This window comes from Oryctolagus cuniculus, chromosome 13 (assembly GCF_964237555.1).
Source record: "Oryctolagus cuniculus chromosome 13, mOryCun1.1, whole genome shotgun sequence".
Lineage (NCBI taxonomy): Eukaryota > Metazoa > Chordata > Mammalia > Lagomorpha > Leporidae > Oryctolagus > Oryctolagus cuniculus.
This window is the reverse complement of record NC_091444.1, coordinates 16,686,087-16,703,123: the sequence shown is the minus strand read 5'-3', so window position 1 is coordinate 16,703,123 and position 17,037 is coordinate 16,686,087. Positions and strand designations below refer to the sequence as shown.

Sequence of the window (17,037 nt, the reverse complement as noted above, 5' to 3'; positions counted from 1 at the left end):
CTCTTTGTTTTTTAGTGTATAACAATTTATTTATATTTTTTGTAAGTGCAACTTTAAGAATTTAGTGATTCTTCCCACCGTACCTGCTCTCCCACCCATACTGCCACCCCTTTTCCTCCTCCCTCTCCTATTCCCATTCTTATTTTTTAGTAAGATCTGTTTTGAATTAATTTTATACAAATGCAGTTAACTCTGTACAAAGAGTTCCACAAGTTGTATGAAAAAAATCTGATCATCAATAGTCAAAACAAGGGCTGTTCAAAGTCATTGCATCTTTTTTTTTTTTTTTTAAGATTTATTTTATTTGGGACAGGGGCTGTGGCACATCAGGTTAACGCCCTGGCCTGAAGTGCCGGCATTCCATACAGGCACCATTTCTAGTCCTGGCAGCTCCACTTCCAATCCAGCTCTCTGCTGTGGCCTGGGAAAGCAGTACAAGATGGTCCAAGTCCTTGGGCCCCTGAGCCCATGTGAGAGACCTGGAAGAAGCTCCTGGCTCCTGGCTTTGGATCAGCGCAGCTCTGGCCATTGTGGCCATCTGGGGTGTGAACCTGTGGATGGAAGACCTTTCTCTCTGTCTCTGCCTCTCTCTGTAACTCTTTCAAATAAATAAATCTTTAAAAAATTTTTATTTATTTATTTGAAAGTCAGAGTTACAGAGAGGAGAGCCAGAGAGAGAGAGAGAGAGAGAGAGAGAGAGAGGTCTTCCATCCGCTGATTCACTCCTCAACCAGCTGCAACAGCCAGAGCTGTGCCTATCCAAAGCCAGGAGTTTTTTCTGGGTCTCCCATGTGGGTGCAGGGGCCCAAGGACTTGAGCCATCCTCCACTGCTTTCCCAGGCCACAGCAGAGAGCTGGATCAGAAGTGGAGCAGCCAGGACTTGAACTGGTGCCCACATGGGATGCTGGCACCGCAGGCGGAGGCCTTACCCACTACACCACAGTGCTGGCCCCATCATTGCATCTTGAAGTGCTATTTTCACTTCTATAGATTACCTTTTAGGTACTCTGTTAGTTATCACAGATCAGGGAGGATATATGGTATTTGGCCCTTTGGGACTGGCTTATTTCTTTAAGTATGATGTCCAGTTTCATCCATTTTGTTGCAAATGACAGGATTTCATTATTTTTAACCACTGTGTAGTATTCCATGGTGTGCATATCTCATAATTTCTTTATCCAGTCTTCAGTTGACAGGCATTTGGGGTGATTCTGCATCTTAGCTGTTTCAAATTGAGCTTCAGTCACTCCCTTTTTTTTTTTTAGAAAAATAAACATTTATTTATTTAAAGGGCAGAGTGACAGAGAGAGAGAAAGAGAGATCGAGAGATCTTCCATCCACTGGTTCACTCCCAGATGGCTGTAATGGCTGGAGGTGGGTCATGCTGAAGCCAGGAGCCTGGAACTCCATCTGGGTCTTCCCCATGAGTGGCAATGTATAAGTATGTGGGCTATCATCTGCTGCTTTCCCAGGCACATTAGCAGGGACCTGGATCAGAAGTGCAGCAGTCAGACTAGAACCAGCACTTTTTAATGGGTTGCTGGCATTGCAGGCAGTGGCTTAATCTGCTGCAACATGATGTTGGTCCCTTGTCAGTCTTTTAAACATAGCTATGATTTAATATCATACCTAAAATACTAATAATAATTTCTCTTTTTTTAGGAGTTTATTTATTTATTTGAAAGTCAGAGTTGCACAGAGAGAGAAGAGGCAGAGAGAGAGAGAGAGAGATCTTTCATTCGCTGGTTCACTCCCCAGTTGGCCGCCATGGCTGGAGCTGCGCCAATCCGAAGCCAGGAGCCAGGAGCTTCTTCTGGGTCTCTCACGTGGGGCAGGGGCTCAAGGACTTGAGTCATCTTCCACTGCTTTCCCAGGCCATAGCAGAGAGCTGGATTGGAAGAGGAGCAGCCGGGACTCAAACCAGCGCCCATGTGGGATGCTAGCACTGCAGGCAGTGGCTTTACCTGCTGTGCCACAGTGCCAGCCCCAGGTTTTTTTTTTTTTTTTTTTTTTTGAAAGATATTTTCACTCCCTAAATGTCCACAACAGCTGAGGCCGAGCCAGGCAGAAGCCAGGAGCTGGAAACCGAGTCTGGGTTTCTCATCAGGGACCCGATTACTTGAGCCATTAATCTGGTACCTCATAGAGTATGCATTAGCAGGAAGCAGGAACTGGGGTCAGAGCCAGGACTTAAACCCAAGCACTCTGTTATGAGACCCAGGCATCCTCGGCAGCATCTTAAGTTTAGGCAAAATGCTTACCTTAGGAGAAATATTTTAATAGAATACTAATTATAAGTTTGAATAATATAGAGAATATTTATGACAAATTATTTTTTTAAAAAAGATTTGTTTATTTGAAAGGCAGAATCATAGAGGGAGAAAGAGATGGAGAGAGATCTTCCATCTGCTGACTTGGTCTCCAAATGGCTACAACAGCCCAGGCTGGTTCAGGCTAAAGCCGGGAACCTGAAACTCCATCCTAGTTTCCCTCCCACATGGGTGACGGAGGCCCAAGCAGTCAGGCCATCTTCTGCTGCTTTCCCAGGCACATTAGCTGGGAATTGGATTGGAAGCTGAGTGGCTAGGACTTGAACTGGTGCCCTAGTAGGGAATGCCAACATTGTAAGCTGTGACTTAACTCTTTGTGCCACAATACCAGCCCCTTATAAAATCTCAATTAGGAAAATGGAATTATAGACTAAATTATTTTTTTTATTTTTGTCCTCTAAATATATCTATTCATTTATCTAAATAAATATTTCCAGGCAAAATTAAAAAAGGGATATAATTCTGTATAAATAAGGCTGTGATATAATTTAAAAATGTAGAAATTAAGAAAAAAGCAATTAGAAAAAAATCTTTAAAGATATTGGAAAGAAAAGCATTGCCTTTGGTGTTTCTTCTTGTATGACATCCTTATCCCTTCTCTTGTCAACCTCAGTTTTCTTCCTTGTACCACAGGTAAGAGATGTCATTTTATGTGAAGAATATTTTGCTACTGTGGGTTGAAAAAAATTTATTCAAGTATCACTCTTACCCTTCTGTGATACAGAGTTAAAGTCATTAATTTGAAATCAGTAGTTCTGCTCAGACGTATTCGAGTGATGGTGACCGTATGTATTTTGAATCTCTGTGTGTTTTCTCCTAGTTCAGCCAAATTGGAGCTCCATGAAACTCTCCATGATGATTCAGGAAGCCAATGCCATCAGCAGCAAATTTAGAAAATGTTATGTATTTGGCAGGTGAGTAGTTATCCTGATGGTAGAGGAATTTAATACTAGTTGGCCTTCATATGCTCCCTTCCTTCCTGTCTCCCTCCCCCACCCCCTTCCTTTTTTCCTTCTGATGTAGTTTCTCTAAGGTCTATTCATTAGTGCCTGTCTAGGAAAGTTCTGTTTCAGAGTCATGTGACACACTGAGAACTCACTCAAGAGTAAAAGAGGTTTCATTAGTTAACCTGCTGGTGTATTTATGAACAGGGTAGTTTTAGTTGTTCACTGATTTTCTTCTGTTTCTCAGTTTTTAAAAGATTTTGTTTTTATTTTGAAAGGCAGAGTGACTAGAGAGGAAGAGGGAGAGGGGTAGTAAAAGGGAGGGGGAGGGAGAGAGAGGGAGAGAGATCTTTGGTCGCTGGCTTAGTCCCCAAATACCCACCATAGCTGGGCTGGACCATGCCAAAACCAGTAGCCAGGACCTTTCCAGGTCTTCCTTGTGGATGGCAGGAACCCAAGTACTTGGGCCACCATCTGTCCTCTCCCAGGCACTTACTAAGGGAAACACGCTTCCCAAGTGGCTGCTTGACCTGTGCCGCAGTACCTGCCCACTAATTTTCTTCTTAGTTGAATTTGTGTCAGTAATTCCAATTTCTTAAATAAGATTTATTTATTTATTTGAAAGAGTTACACAGAGAGAAGGAGAGGCAGAGAGAGAGAGAGAGAGAGAGAGAGAGAGAGAGGGAGGTCTTTCATCCATTGGTTCACTCTCCAGTTGGTTGCAAGGCCGGAGCCATGCCGAACTGAAAGCAGGAGCCAGGAGCTTCTTCTGGGTCTCTCACATGGGTGCAGGGACCCAAGCACTTGGACAGTCTTCCACTGCTTTCCCAGGCGTTATTACCAGGGAGCTGGTTTGGAAGTGGAGCAGCCAGGACTTGAACCAGAGCCCACATGGGATGATGGCGCTGCAGGCAGCGGCTTTACCTGCTACACCACAGTGCTGGCCCCAGTAATTCCAATTTTTAAAAGGAATATACTCTTAGATTTTTTTTTTAAAGTTTGATATAAGAAATTATTTTTATATAGTAAAATGGAACTTTGAAAAATCACAGTAAAATGGAATTAAAAGATTAGTTTACTGTGGTACCAAAAATTTTCAAATCTATGCATAGTTTTTTCATAGCATTTTTCCATGAATGTTTTGAAGTACTCTTGTATATGCTACATGTAATTATTACCATAATAAAGATGCTTAACTGTGGAAGAGTTGGTCGCTGGGCTGAATTGTTACAGGAGTTACTCTACATCAGGAACTACCAGCATAAATGTATGTATGTTTTGCGATAAATGGTTTCCTTTTTTTTTTCCAGACATGATGTATCAGAGAAAGGTCATTCACATACGTCTGTTCGGGTTCAAAACTTGCAACTAGGGATCTCAACTTTCTGGAGTCTAGATAAGTTTGAGTCTAAACTTGCAGCAATGAAAGAACTTTATGAGGTTTGAAATATTATTAAAATCTCTACAAGCATTTTAAAGTAAAAATTACAAAAGTGATATGTTCTTGGTAAAGGAAATTTGGACAATAAAAGGCAATCCATTTTTTTCATTAGTTAACCTGCTGGTGTATTTATGAACAGGGTAGTTTTAGTTGTTCACTGATTTAGTTGTTCACTGATTAATTAACAAAACTGATCAGTATTAAAAATTATGTATGTAATTGCATGCAAATGAAGTTTTATTGGTTTAATATAGCTTTAATTGTTATAGGGAAAGTAGAGCTAAATTATTCAGTTATAATTGTGTTACTTTTAAATTTAACGTTTAAAGTTAAGGAGAAATTTGATAGCTATGGAGAAATTTGTACCATTTTAAATTATCTTATGTCTAATAATGTAAATTTTTACATAATATTTATTTACATTTGCATTTTTCCATGCTTTGGATGTTTTTGATTGTTGGCTGCTTTTAGCAGTTACAGCTAAAAATATCTCTATGTATTCATTTTTAATGTCTTTTCCTTGTCTTCTATTTTCCAGAATGGTATAAAAATATGAATTTTAATTACTTTGATGCTCATTGACAAATTCTTGCTAGAAATATTACCATTAACCAGTGTTACAAGTTTAAGTTTTATTTTAATAATTAGTGAATCTCAGTTTTTGACTCTTTTTTCTGTATCAGTCAAATCTACATTCATGCCCTTTGACTTTTTTCCGTGAAATATGGGTAATGAATTAAAATAGCTATAAATTTCTTTGTTTTGTTTTGTTTTTTGTTTTTGACAGACAGAGTGGACAGAGAGAGAGACAGAGAGAAAGGTCTTCCTTTGCCGTTGGTTCACCCTCCAATGGCCGCCACGGCCGGCGTGCTACGGCTGGCGCACCGCGCTGATCCGGAGGCAGGAGCCAGGTGCTTCTCCTGGTCTCCCATGGGGTGCAGGACCCAAGGACTTGGGCCATCCTCCACTGCATTCCCTGGCCACAGCAGAAAGCTGGCCTGGAAGAGGGGCAACCGGGACAGAATCCGGTGCCCCGATCGGGACTAGAACCCGGTGTGCCAGCGCCACAAGGCGGAGGATTAGCTTAGTGAGCCACGGCGCTGGCCTAAAATAGCTATAAATTTCTTATATATTTTGATAATGACTTTATATTTTCATGTATTTTTTTCCTTATATCTTTTCTTCCTTTTTTCAAGCAAGCATTTTTCATTTGATATATTTGAATATATCTACTAATCCAGAGATCTTACTGAAATATTGAACGATCTTCTACATTTTCTTTGATCTTAAAAAATGTTTGAATCTTTGGGTGGTCGTTCTGTCAGCAGCTAGGATGCCCACATCCGTGGGTTCAGGTTTCAGCTCTGCTCCTGAGGCTTCCTGCTAACACACACCCTGGGAAGCAGCTGTGATGGCTGAAGTACTTGGGTCCCTGCCACCACGTGGGAGACCTGGAGGAAGCTCCTGGCTCCTGGCTTTGGATCAGCACAGCTCCAGCCGTGGAAGCCAATTGGGGAGTGAACCAGCAGATGGAAGACCTCTCTCTCTCTGCCTCTCCTTCTCTTTCTCTCTTTAGTTCTGACTTTCTGATGAATAAATAAATCTTAAAAAAAAGATATGTAAAAACTTACGACACCACTGCCAAATTATATCTTATTACTTGAATTATTTGATGGAAAAATGAAAATAAATTAAATATTTAACTCAATATAGAAAAAAAGCAAATGAAGAAATCATAAGAAACACAAAATCAGTGAATTAGTAGACTATTTTATTAATAAGTAAGCTCTTGCTTGTGTGTTTTTTTTTTTTTTTTAAGATTTATTTATTTACTTGAAAGTCAGAGTTACACAGAGAGAGCAGAGGCAGAGAGAGAGAGTCTTCCATCCACTGGTTCACTCCCCAACTGGCCTGGCTACAACAGCCGGAGCTGTGCTGATTCGAAGCTAGGAGGCAGGAGAATCCTCTGGGTCTCCCAAGTGGGTGCAGGGGCCCAAGGACCTGGGCCATCTTCCGCTGCCTTCCCAGGCCATAGCAGAGAGCTGGATAGGAAGTGGAGCAGACGATCTTGAAACTGGTGCCCATATGGGATGCCGGCACTGCAGGTGACAGCTTTACCTGCTACGCCACAGCACCGGCCCCTTGACAGTCTTCTAAAAAGATTTTCTAGAAAAAATAAATTATGCAAGCATATTTAATATATGCATAATCCTGTAATAATTAGAAAAGTTTTCAACAGTCTACCCTCAAAAAAGAAGAGTAGAAAAAAGGTGCCAATCCCAGTCAGTTTTATGGATGAGGGCCTTTAAACTCCAAAGAACAGGCAGATTCTGTATTGTTCAAGTTCTAGGCCGTAATAAGAAATAGAAAGGGGCACAGTTCCCCCTAGGAAGCTAGAATAATGCTGATTAAAAGCAAAACAAAAACTCAAAAGACAAGTCAGAAGAGATTACAGACCAATATTAATATGAACATATCTGTAAAAATCCTGGTGAAATTTCAGCAAGTTAGTCCCAAAACTATATTTCAAGACCATTTCACTGTGATCAATTAGAGTCATTCTGTGTATAATAGAAAATCCAAAATGACTGAACGGAAGCATACCAAAGCATTGGCAATGTTCCTCTCTAACTAATGGGCTTGAGTGATTTTAACTTTTTTCTTTTGTCTCTGTGTTAATAATTTCCAAATTTCATATGTGAATGTTGCTTGTGTATTTAGAATACCTAAAACAGTGTTAAAGTAATTTACTGAGTCTTGCCTTAACAAGTACTTTAAAACCTCATGGGTAAATTACCCTCACTAACTTCCTACTTTCATCGATTCAGCGTGATTCTTTTCATATTTTCCCACATAATATACTCTCCGACTCCAGGTCTATGGTATTTTGTTGAACTCTTAGTTGGTGTTGCTTTAAATATTTAAATTAAAATATATTATTATCATAATCAATATGTTCAGCCAGGAAGTGATTACATCTTGACATTATTATTATTTTATTTCTCTTCAAAGGACTCTATTATTTTTGTATTACTGTGTCTTCCAAATCCCAAATTTATTATTTCTGCATTATTTAATGATTTTTGTTGTTTTATTAGCAGATTTTTTTTTTTTGACAGGCAGAGTGGACAGTGAGAGAGAGAGAGAGAGAAAGGTCTTCCTTTGCTGTTGGTTCACCCTCCAATGGCCGCCATGGTCAGTGTGCTGCAGCCAGCGCACCGCGCTGATCCGGAGGCAGGAGCCAGGTGCTTCTCCTGGTCTCCCATGGGGTGCAGGGCCCAAGGACTTGGGCCATCCTCCACTGCACTCCCTGGCCACAGCAGAAAGCTGGCCTGGAAGAGGGGCAACTGGGACAGAATCCGGTGCCCCGATCGGGACTAGAACCTGGTGTGCCGGCGCCACAAGGCGGAGGATTAGCCTAGTGAGCCGCGGCACCGGCCAGCAGATTTTTTTAATGTATTCCTTGGCATTTGATTGACTTAGTTTTATCAGAATTGTGACACACACTCCCACAGAGGCTTTTAGCAAATAATCTGTATTTTTTTGATTTTATGTAGCTATTTTTATGAGTTAGCTTTTATTTATTTGAAAGGTAGAAGACAGAGAGAGGGATCTTTTCTCTGCTGATTCACTCCCCAAATACCCACAGCAGCCAAGGCTGGGCCAGACTGAAGCTAGGAACCAGGAACTCCATCCAGGGCTCCCATGTGGGTGGCAGGGACCCAGGTACTTGAGCCAGCACTGCTGCCTCCCAGGATGTGATTAGCAGCAAGCTGGAATTAGAAGAGAGACAGAACTTGAACCCAGGCCTCTAGCGTGGGATGTGGGCATCCCAAACAGCATCTTAACCACCGTGCCACGTACCTGCCTCTAGTGTTGTGTTTTGAATGTAACAAAGTGATTAAGCTTTTTCTCCTTAGTTGCTAATTTTTTTGCCTATAACTAATGGAAACTATGTATTTTCTTTTTTCTTAGAGTAATGGTGATAACAAGGATGAAGATATCTTTTGTGATCCTGAAGATGAATGGGAGCCTGACATTACAGATGCACCGGTTTCTTCATTGTCTCGAAGAAGGTAAAGATGTTTTTGTGACTATGTTGTTGTTCTGGAGATAATGTGTAATTTCCTTACTTTAAATGAGCTGTGTGTTGTCATTCCGGCTATTTCTGGGAAGAGAACCTGGAGATGCAGTAGGAAGCGTGGTAGAGATCACACTTAGGGCATCAGATTGTCAGAACAAAATGTTCAGTATTTCAGTGTATGTGTCTTAAGAACAACTTAGAGGGCCAGTATTGTGGCGCAGTACGTTAAGCCATCACCTGCAACACCAGCATCCTGGATGGGTACCGGTTCATATCCAGCTGCTCCTCTTCTGATCCAGCTCCATGCTACTGTGCCTTGGAAGATGCCCAGGTACTTGGGCCCTTCTGCACCCATGTGGGAGACACAGATAAGCTCCTGGCTTCGGCCTAGCCCAGTCCTGTCTCTCGTGGTCATTTGAGGAGTGAATCAGTGGATGGAAGAGATCTCTGTCTATGTCTGTGTTTCTGTCTCTCTGTCTCTCTCTGTAACTCTTTCAAGTTAATCCTTTTTTAAAAAAATGAGTATCATCAGTCTGATTTCCTATAGAAATGAATAGTGTATTACTTTAAAATTTATCTTTCTCTAGCATTTGGCATATTCTATGATATTTTGTTATAGAAGTTAAATGTAGTCTAGTTAGTATGAGATGCAGAATTTATATATGAAAATGTTACTTCTTACCTAAATGCCTGAGATTCCACAGTGAATAGATAATTTTCTATTTTTTTAAGGTATATTTGTTTGTTTAAAAAGCAGAGTTACAGAGAGAGGGAAAGATGGAGAGAGAAAGATCGATCAATCTTCCATTGGATGGTTCACTCCTCAAGTGCCTACAATGACTGGGACTGGGCCAGGCCAAAGTTGGGAGCTGAGAACCCCATCCTGGTCTCTCACCTGAGTGGCAGGGACCCAAGCACTTGGGCCATCTTCAGCTGCTTTCTTAGGAGCATTAACAGGGAGCTCAGTCAAGGTGGAGCAGCCGCGACTCGAACCAGCTGGTGGCCTAATCTGCTGTACCACAATGCCAACCCTGAATAAATACTTTGCAAGGAAAAATTGGTTCTGCTGAAACCTCCAGCACTTAGAAAGAGGTGAAATGTTATCATAAAAAGGCCTGAGTCTTAGAACCAGCCCTTATTTTGCCTTTCTACAAATGTTTCTGTGAGGATTACTGTCTGCCATGTCCTGAAGAAACAGAAGATGGATAAAAAGTACTCCCTGATGGCCGGCTCCGTGGCTCAATAGGCTAATCCTCCTCCTGCGGCGCCGGCACCCCAGGTTCTAGTCCTGGTCGGGGCGCCGGATTCTTTCCTGGTTGCCCCTCTTCCAGGCCAGCTCTCTGCTGTGGCCCGGGAGTGCAGTGGAGGATGGCCCAAGTGCTTGGGCCCTGCACCCCATGGGAGACCAGGAGAAGCACGTGGCTCCTGGCTTCAGATCAGCGCAGTGCGCTGGCTGCAGCACACCGGCCACAGCGGCCGTTGGAGGGTGAACCAATGGCAAAGGAAGACCTTTCTCTCTGTCTCTCTCTATCACTGTCCATCTGCCTGTCAAAATCAAACAAACAAACAAACAAAAACTCCCTGACATCAATTAAAAATACTCCCTGGGGTTGGCGCTATGGTGCAGTGGGTTAACGCCCTGGCCTGAAGCGCCGGCATCCCATATGGGTGCCAGTTTGAGATCTGGCTGCTCCACTTCCTGTCCAGCTCTCTGCTATGGCCTGGGAAAGCAATAGAAGATGGCCCAAGTCCTTGGGCCCCTGCACCCACGTGGGAGACCCAGAAGAGGCTCCTGGCTCCTGGCTTCACATCGGCACAACTCTGGCTGTTGTGGCCAGTTGGAGAGTGAGCCATCAGATGGAAGACCTCTCTCTCTCTCTCTCTGTCTCTCTCTCTCTCTCTCTCTGTGTAACTCTGACTTTCAAATAAAAATAAATAAATCTTTAAAAAAAAAAGAAATACTCCCTGACGTCAAGGCCTCCCAATGAGGGAGGCAGAGGCAAGAGCAGGTGATAAAGACCTGAACTCAGGCCAAGCAGGAAATCTGGAAGGAAGCTCAGGCAGTGCCCATAGTCAAGGTGACAGGCAGAGGACTCGGTGCCTGCTTGTGGGGTTGAAGGTGCCAGGGCACCTGGGGTTGACTCCTGGTTTTCAGTTGCTTGACTGATGGAGAGGGAAGAGGTGTTTCCTGAGATGGGGAAGATAAGAGACATTGCTTTTGAATGTGATGAGTTAGAGGTTCCCAGGCTACCTCCAAAATTTTTGAAATCTGTGTATAGTTTTTCAATAATATACAATTTTCTATGAACTTTTTGAAGACCTCTCATATTCATGGATATCAGCACTGTTTGACCAAATCAAGCTTATCTTTTAATTCCATTCTGTGTGAAATTTTTGAAGGAAGCATTTGGGCATTTTCAGGATGTGAAGTTCAGTAACATTCTTCTGTCTTCAGAAGCAGCATTATCGAGAACATTTGTTGAGGGCCAGTGCTGAGGTGCAGTAGGTTAAGCCTCTGGCTTCAGACCAGCCCAGCTCTGGCCATTGCAGCCATCTGGGGAGTGAACCAGCAGGTGGGAAGACCTTTTTCTGCCTCTCTCCCTCTTTCTCTAACTCTGCCTCGCAACTAATGAGTAAGTCTTAAAAAGTAAAAAGAACACTTGAGGAAGTTCGCTGCACATGGTCTTGTTTCCTCCTCACCCCAAGGCTAGGATCCCCATTTTACAGATGGAGAAACTGAGGGTTTAAAGAGGCTGTCGAACTGTTCATTGTCAGAGGAAGAGCTAGTGCTGAAATTCATGTTTGAGTCCCTCCAAAGCGCTTGGCTTTGCTAAGCATGTTATATTGTCTCTCCAGTGCATATGAAGTAGCATCTTTCTATTTAAATTAGTTGTCATATCTTTACAATCTCATTGCCTTCAGCTGCAGATCAGAATCCACTGCAGTTTCCAGATCTTTCTAGACCTCTCCCTTTTGTTTTTGATCATCCTTATTTTAAGCTCATCTATGATTCTTCTCAAAGAGATGGAGCTACTTTATAGTGACCTTTTCCCTATTATTTCTGCTTTATTTGCTGTGTGCTAAGTGCTAAGCCACAGTAAGTATAATAATGAGCATTATTCTAACAGATACAACGCAGATCCTTTAAACACAGTCTGAACTTCACTGTAGGGAACCTGTCTGTACCCCTACAAGGTAAAAGAGTAAAAAGATCGCAGGTCTGGCATTGGAGCTCTGGATTCTCATCTGTGCTTGGTGTGTGGTTATGGACAAGTGACTTCACATTTGTAGCCTTCGGTTTTCTCATCTGTAAAAGGAGACAGTAGTAGACAGCAGCTCCACAGGGATTTCTTGTTGAGGTAAGGGAGGCCTTAGAGAGCAGCTGCTACTCCTGTTCCCCCTGACTGCTGTGACCTACAGCTTGGGACTGACAAGGAAGAAGCTGCGGTGGCTGTGAGGATTAGAGGTCGCTCATGTAAAGCCCCACTGCAGTGAGGAGTGCTCGGTAAATGGCAGCTCTGATGCCGGGTGCTGCTGACTACTGAGTGAGGTGCACTCCTAGAGCACAGGGAAGGTGTGACTCTGGCCCAGTGCCCAGAAACAGACAGAGACAGCTTTATGTAATGTTTTAGGACTCAAGGCCGAGTGAGGCTGTGGCACTAACATGAGCCAAAGGTGGTCCTTGGGTAGAATTTGGCAGATGGGGCTTGGGATATTTACTCCAACCAAGGTGACATAAACTACCGAAATGTAAACGAAACCAAAACATTCACCAGAGAATAATTTATGAATTCCTTTGATTCTTACTACTTTTATTCTAAATAGATATAAACAGTGTACTGCAGCTGCTGGATCACAATACAAACATTAATCACTAATAAGCATTAATTGTTAATCAGCATTTTAGCCTATTGGATGTTGATGATTTACATCTAACTTTCTTGCTTTTAGGTTCCTAATTAGGAAATCAGCAGAAGTTTAAAATGTTAACAAAAAATCAAAACTTCTCAATATTTTCTAAGATTTTGAAATGGGGTGTTTTCATCTTTGGCAGAGATATTTTTGAGGACTGTAATTTAAACGTATCATATTTTTTAAAAAAATGAATTGCTCTTAGTCTGAGACCTTGTGTGTGAAGCTTCAGCCTTGTAAGAATGTTTATGACAGAATTGCTAACTCTGAGCATGCTGCAGGTAATGGAAACACTGACAGATTCTTAATTATAGAGCTGCCCCTGGACAATGAGATGCCACAGTTGTTCTGCAGGAAACGAGGCTGGTTCGGCTGCCTATAAATTTTGATGTGTGCTGTTGACAGTTAAAAGTAAATTTTCCCCTAAGGTTAAGTAAAAACTCTTTGAGAGGAATGTGACAAGCATTTTCTTTATTTGGGTTTAAACATTGTTTAACTATGATAGTATTGCAAGAATAATAGTTTTCCTGGTTTAGACTTACTGTAATAATGTACCTTTTCCTTCCACCCCTAACTAGAAAGCTAATATTTGTGAAGTTACATTTTATCTCTTTTTGTCAGTTGTAGCTCTGTGTTTTTCTTTTAGGAGTTCATGGGAAAAAATTTATATTTGAAACATTTAGGCTACTACTGATGAAATGCCTTTGTTTAAGAGTGGTAGAGAGTTCACCAAAGGCCCCACTAGATTTCAGTTCAGGGCACTGACTCAAGTGGTTTTATTGATGTAATGAGCCGAATTGCAGTTCAGGAGGTTGGTAGGGGAATGGCAGCATGGGAATGGGCTGCTTTTTCCAGTGGCAGTGAGTCAAAATCCCCTTTTCCAATAGCAATAAGGGTGGGCTCCCTTTTCTAGAAACAGAGTGACAGCTACACAACTAGTTACACTCATGGGAGAGACTTGTGGGTTTTCTAGACTGTGGGAAATGTGTGGAAAGAGCAATTGGAGATGGAATCACTTCCTTTCTGCTGCTGCTACACTTGACAGGTGTACTTCACACACAGCGTTGCGAATATCTACCTAGATGCTTATTTATTTAGACTATTTCCCTAAGTAAAATCCTTCCTTAACCAACACAAGGTCAGCCTCAAGCTAGCCCTCCCGGCCTTATCCATGGTCACTGTCTCTCTCACATCACAGATTGCAGTCCTGAACCCCCTTTGGTTCTTTGCATATAAAATGCTTTCATTTATCACCAAGTCTTCCCACGTCCTGGTGCCTGTGTCTGAGACATGATTCTCTGTTCCCGAGCCTGTGCCCTCTTTGGCTAACTCCGACTCATCCATCAGGGTCACTTCTCCAGGAGGCCCTCCCAACTCCAAGGGCCAGGTCAAGTTCTGTAGGGTCTACCACAGCACTGTCGGCCCTAGAACATTCATCACAATATGTAATTATGAGTCTAAGTTTTCTCTTTTGCTGTGGACTTTAAGCTTAGTGACCCCAGCAGCCATGTGTTTTTTTTTTTTTTTTTGATTGTAGTATACAGAGCCTGGAAATAGAAGTGCTCAATCTATTTAGTTAAATATAAGCTTAGAACAGTACCTCTAGGGGCCGGCGCTGTGGTGCAGTGTGTTAATCCTCTGCCTGTCGCACCGGTATACTGGGTGCCAGTTCTAGTCCCGGCTGCTCCTCTTACAATCCAGCTCTCTGCTATGGCCTGGGAAAGCAGTGGAAGGTGGCCCAAGTCCTTGGGCCCCTGCACCTGTGTGGGAGACCAGAGGAAGCTCCTGGCTCCTGGCTTCGGATTGGTGCAGCTCCGCCCATTGCGGCCATTTGGGGAGTGAACCAGTGGACAGAAGACTTTCCCTCTGTCTCTTCCTCTCACTGTCTGTAACTCTAACTCTCTAATAAACAAATAAAATCTTTAAAAAAAAAGTACCTCTAAAAAGTAAAATTCTCCTTCAGTTAATCAAATGACTTTAGTCCTTCATAGAAAACACACATATGCATGTCCATTTTTCTTAGAGAATTAAAAGAGAAATATTTTTAGTAATAGCAGTTCATGGCACTGGCATTGGCACGGTGGGTTAAGCCATCACCTGCAGTGCAGGCTTCACATAAGACTGCCAGTTTGAGTGCCAGCCAATCCAGCTTTCAACCCAGCTTCCTGCTAATGTGCTTGGGAAGGTAGTGGAAGGTGGCCTAAGGAGTTGGGTCCTTCACTCATGTGAGAGACCCAGGTGAAGCTCCTGGATTTGTGGTGACTCACCACAGCCATTGTGGACATTTAGGGAGTGAACCAAGAGAAGCAAGATCCCTGTCTGTGTCTCTGTCTGCCTCTCCCTCTCTCTGTAACTCTGCCTTTCACATAAATAAAGAAATCTTTAAAAAAGATAATGTCATTCCATGTATTACATAACTACTAATTTTATGGTTTACCTTTTTTTAGGAGCAGGAGTTTGATGAAAAATAGAAGAGTTTCTGGTTGTTTACATGACATGCAAGTCCACCCAGCTCGGAATCTACATTCTCCACGTTCTTCAGGTGCTTTTTCATCGGGTTTTCTGCACAGCGAGAAACACCAGGCGACCTTGTTTCATGTTACCTTGTTTCACGTCTTGCGCACACTGTTTCATGGTCCGGGGGCTTCATTTCCCTCTGTAAGATGAGGCTGGTGGATTAGGGCCCCGGTTAGGCTTTTGCAGTTCTCACTTTGTGATTTATTTAAAGGCCTTGAGTAGGGCAGCTATTTCAATTGTGAAAGATACATCTGTGCACAGATGTGTAAGAATATTATTTCCTGGTGTGTACATCTGGCAGAGCAGTTAAGCCACTGCTTGGCATGCCTGCATCCCATGTCCGAGTGCCCAGCTCCGAGTGCCAGCTCTGCTTCCAATCCCAGCTTCCTCCCAGTGAGCACCTTGGGAGCAGCAGGTGAAGTTCTTGGGTCCCTGGCAGCAGTGTTAGGAGACCCCGATGGAGTTCTGGTCTCCTGGCTTTAGGCTGACCCAGCCCAGCTGTTGCAGGCATTTGGGCAGTGAATCAATCCATGGCAGATCTGTTTGTCTTTGTCTCTCTGCCTTTCAAATATATAAGTAAAAAATGAAAAAAATATTATTTTTATATAAGTGAAAAAAGCAAAGTGCAGCAGGTTGTGTGTGATACACTATTGTTTGTGAAAGAAGGAGGGAAAAAATGTGTACGTGGATGCTTATGAGTAGAGAGGTCCACCGCAGCCTGGAAGTGCATATTGTCCATGGGAGGTGAGGGTCAGGCACAGGACAGCCCACTCTTCACCCCCTGCCCTCTGGTTCCTCTGAATTTTATATAATTAGGTACCCTCTATTCCAAAATTACTTCACTTTAAAAAAGCTTTAAAAAAATACAGGAATTATTTGTGCCAGTATTTATTATAATGTTGATTTGCCCATAGAAGGAAGAGATAGATATACTATAAATTTGTTTATGAAACTAATTGTAATAACTAAACTTTAAAAATTACTGCCTGCTAACAATAGACTGGTACACAACAGTAAAAAAGGAATGACTTAGATACAGCAACTTGGCTGAATCTGGGAGCATAATGTTGAATGAGAGAAGCCAAGTACACAAGAACACAAAGTGTGTGATCCCATTCACATGACATCCATAAACGTGCATGAAGGCTCCATGCTGACAGAGCCATGTGGTTCAGAATAGAATAGTGTTGGGGTCTGATGGGGATATGAACTGCAAAGAAGAAACCTGTTGGGAGGGGATGGTGGAAATGGGTTGATCTAAGGCAGGGTTACACACACACACACACACACACACACAAGCTATGTGCTCTATAATTATTGTGTGTAAATTTTACTTTAGTAAAAGAAGGTTCTAAAATTGCTATGTAATAGCATAATCTACTCGATAAAGGTCCTAATGGAATATGAACAGCCCAAATAGGGATCTCATCTTTAGATTAATTAGGGATTCCTTTTATTTTAGTCATAAAATTATCTTTTAGGAAGATAATTATGATCCTGCTCATTTCATCTAAGATATGCAGTAGGTTTTTTCTTTACCACCAAAATAAAAAGATATCTGATAACAAGATGTTTTGCAAAGGTGATTTTACAGGGAAATCCGAGATGCAAGAGGTCCTGCTTATTTGCAGAATTCAGACAGAAATGGAAACCCTCAAATGCCTTTGGTAGAAACCTGTCTGGGCACCTGTGAGGTGGTGGATGGAGGACGAGGCCTAGGCAGCAGGGTTATGCCCAGGGTTTAGCACTGCGGCTTTTTTGTTTTTTAATTGGAGGGAGGAGGGGGGATGTAGAGAAGGAGGGAGGGG

The 17,037-nt window shown here is 42.4% G+C and overlaps 1 protein-coding gene across 1 annotated transcript in view; it reads left to right on the top strand.

Moving 5' to 3' along the window:
* Positions 1–17,037, top strand: part of KIF14 (kinesin family member 14) — a 70,471-nt gene that overhangs the window by 41,100 nt on the left and 12,334 nt on the right. The window contains exons 20-23 of the mRNA XM_017347875.3: positions 3,152–3,245; positions 4,586–4,715; positions 8,692–8,792; positions 15,160–15,254. Coding sequence (XP_017203364.1) covers positions 3,152–3,245; positions 4,586–4,715; positions 8,692–8,792; positions 15,160–15,254 — 420 coding nt within the window. The remainder of the gene's footprint in view (positions 1–3,151; positions 3,246–4,585; positions 4,716–8,691; positions 8,793–15,159; positions 15,255–17,037) is intronic.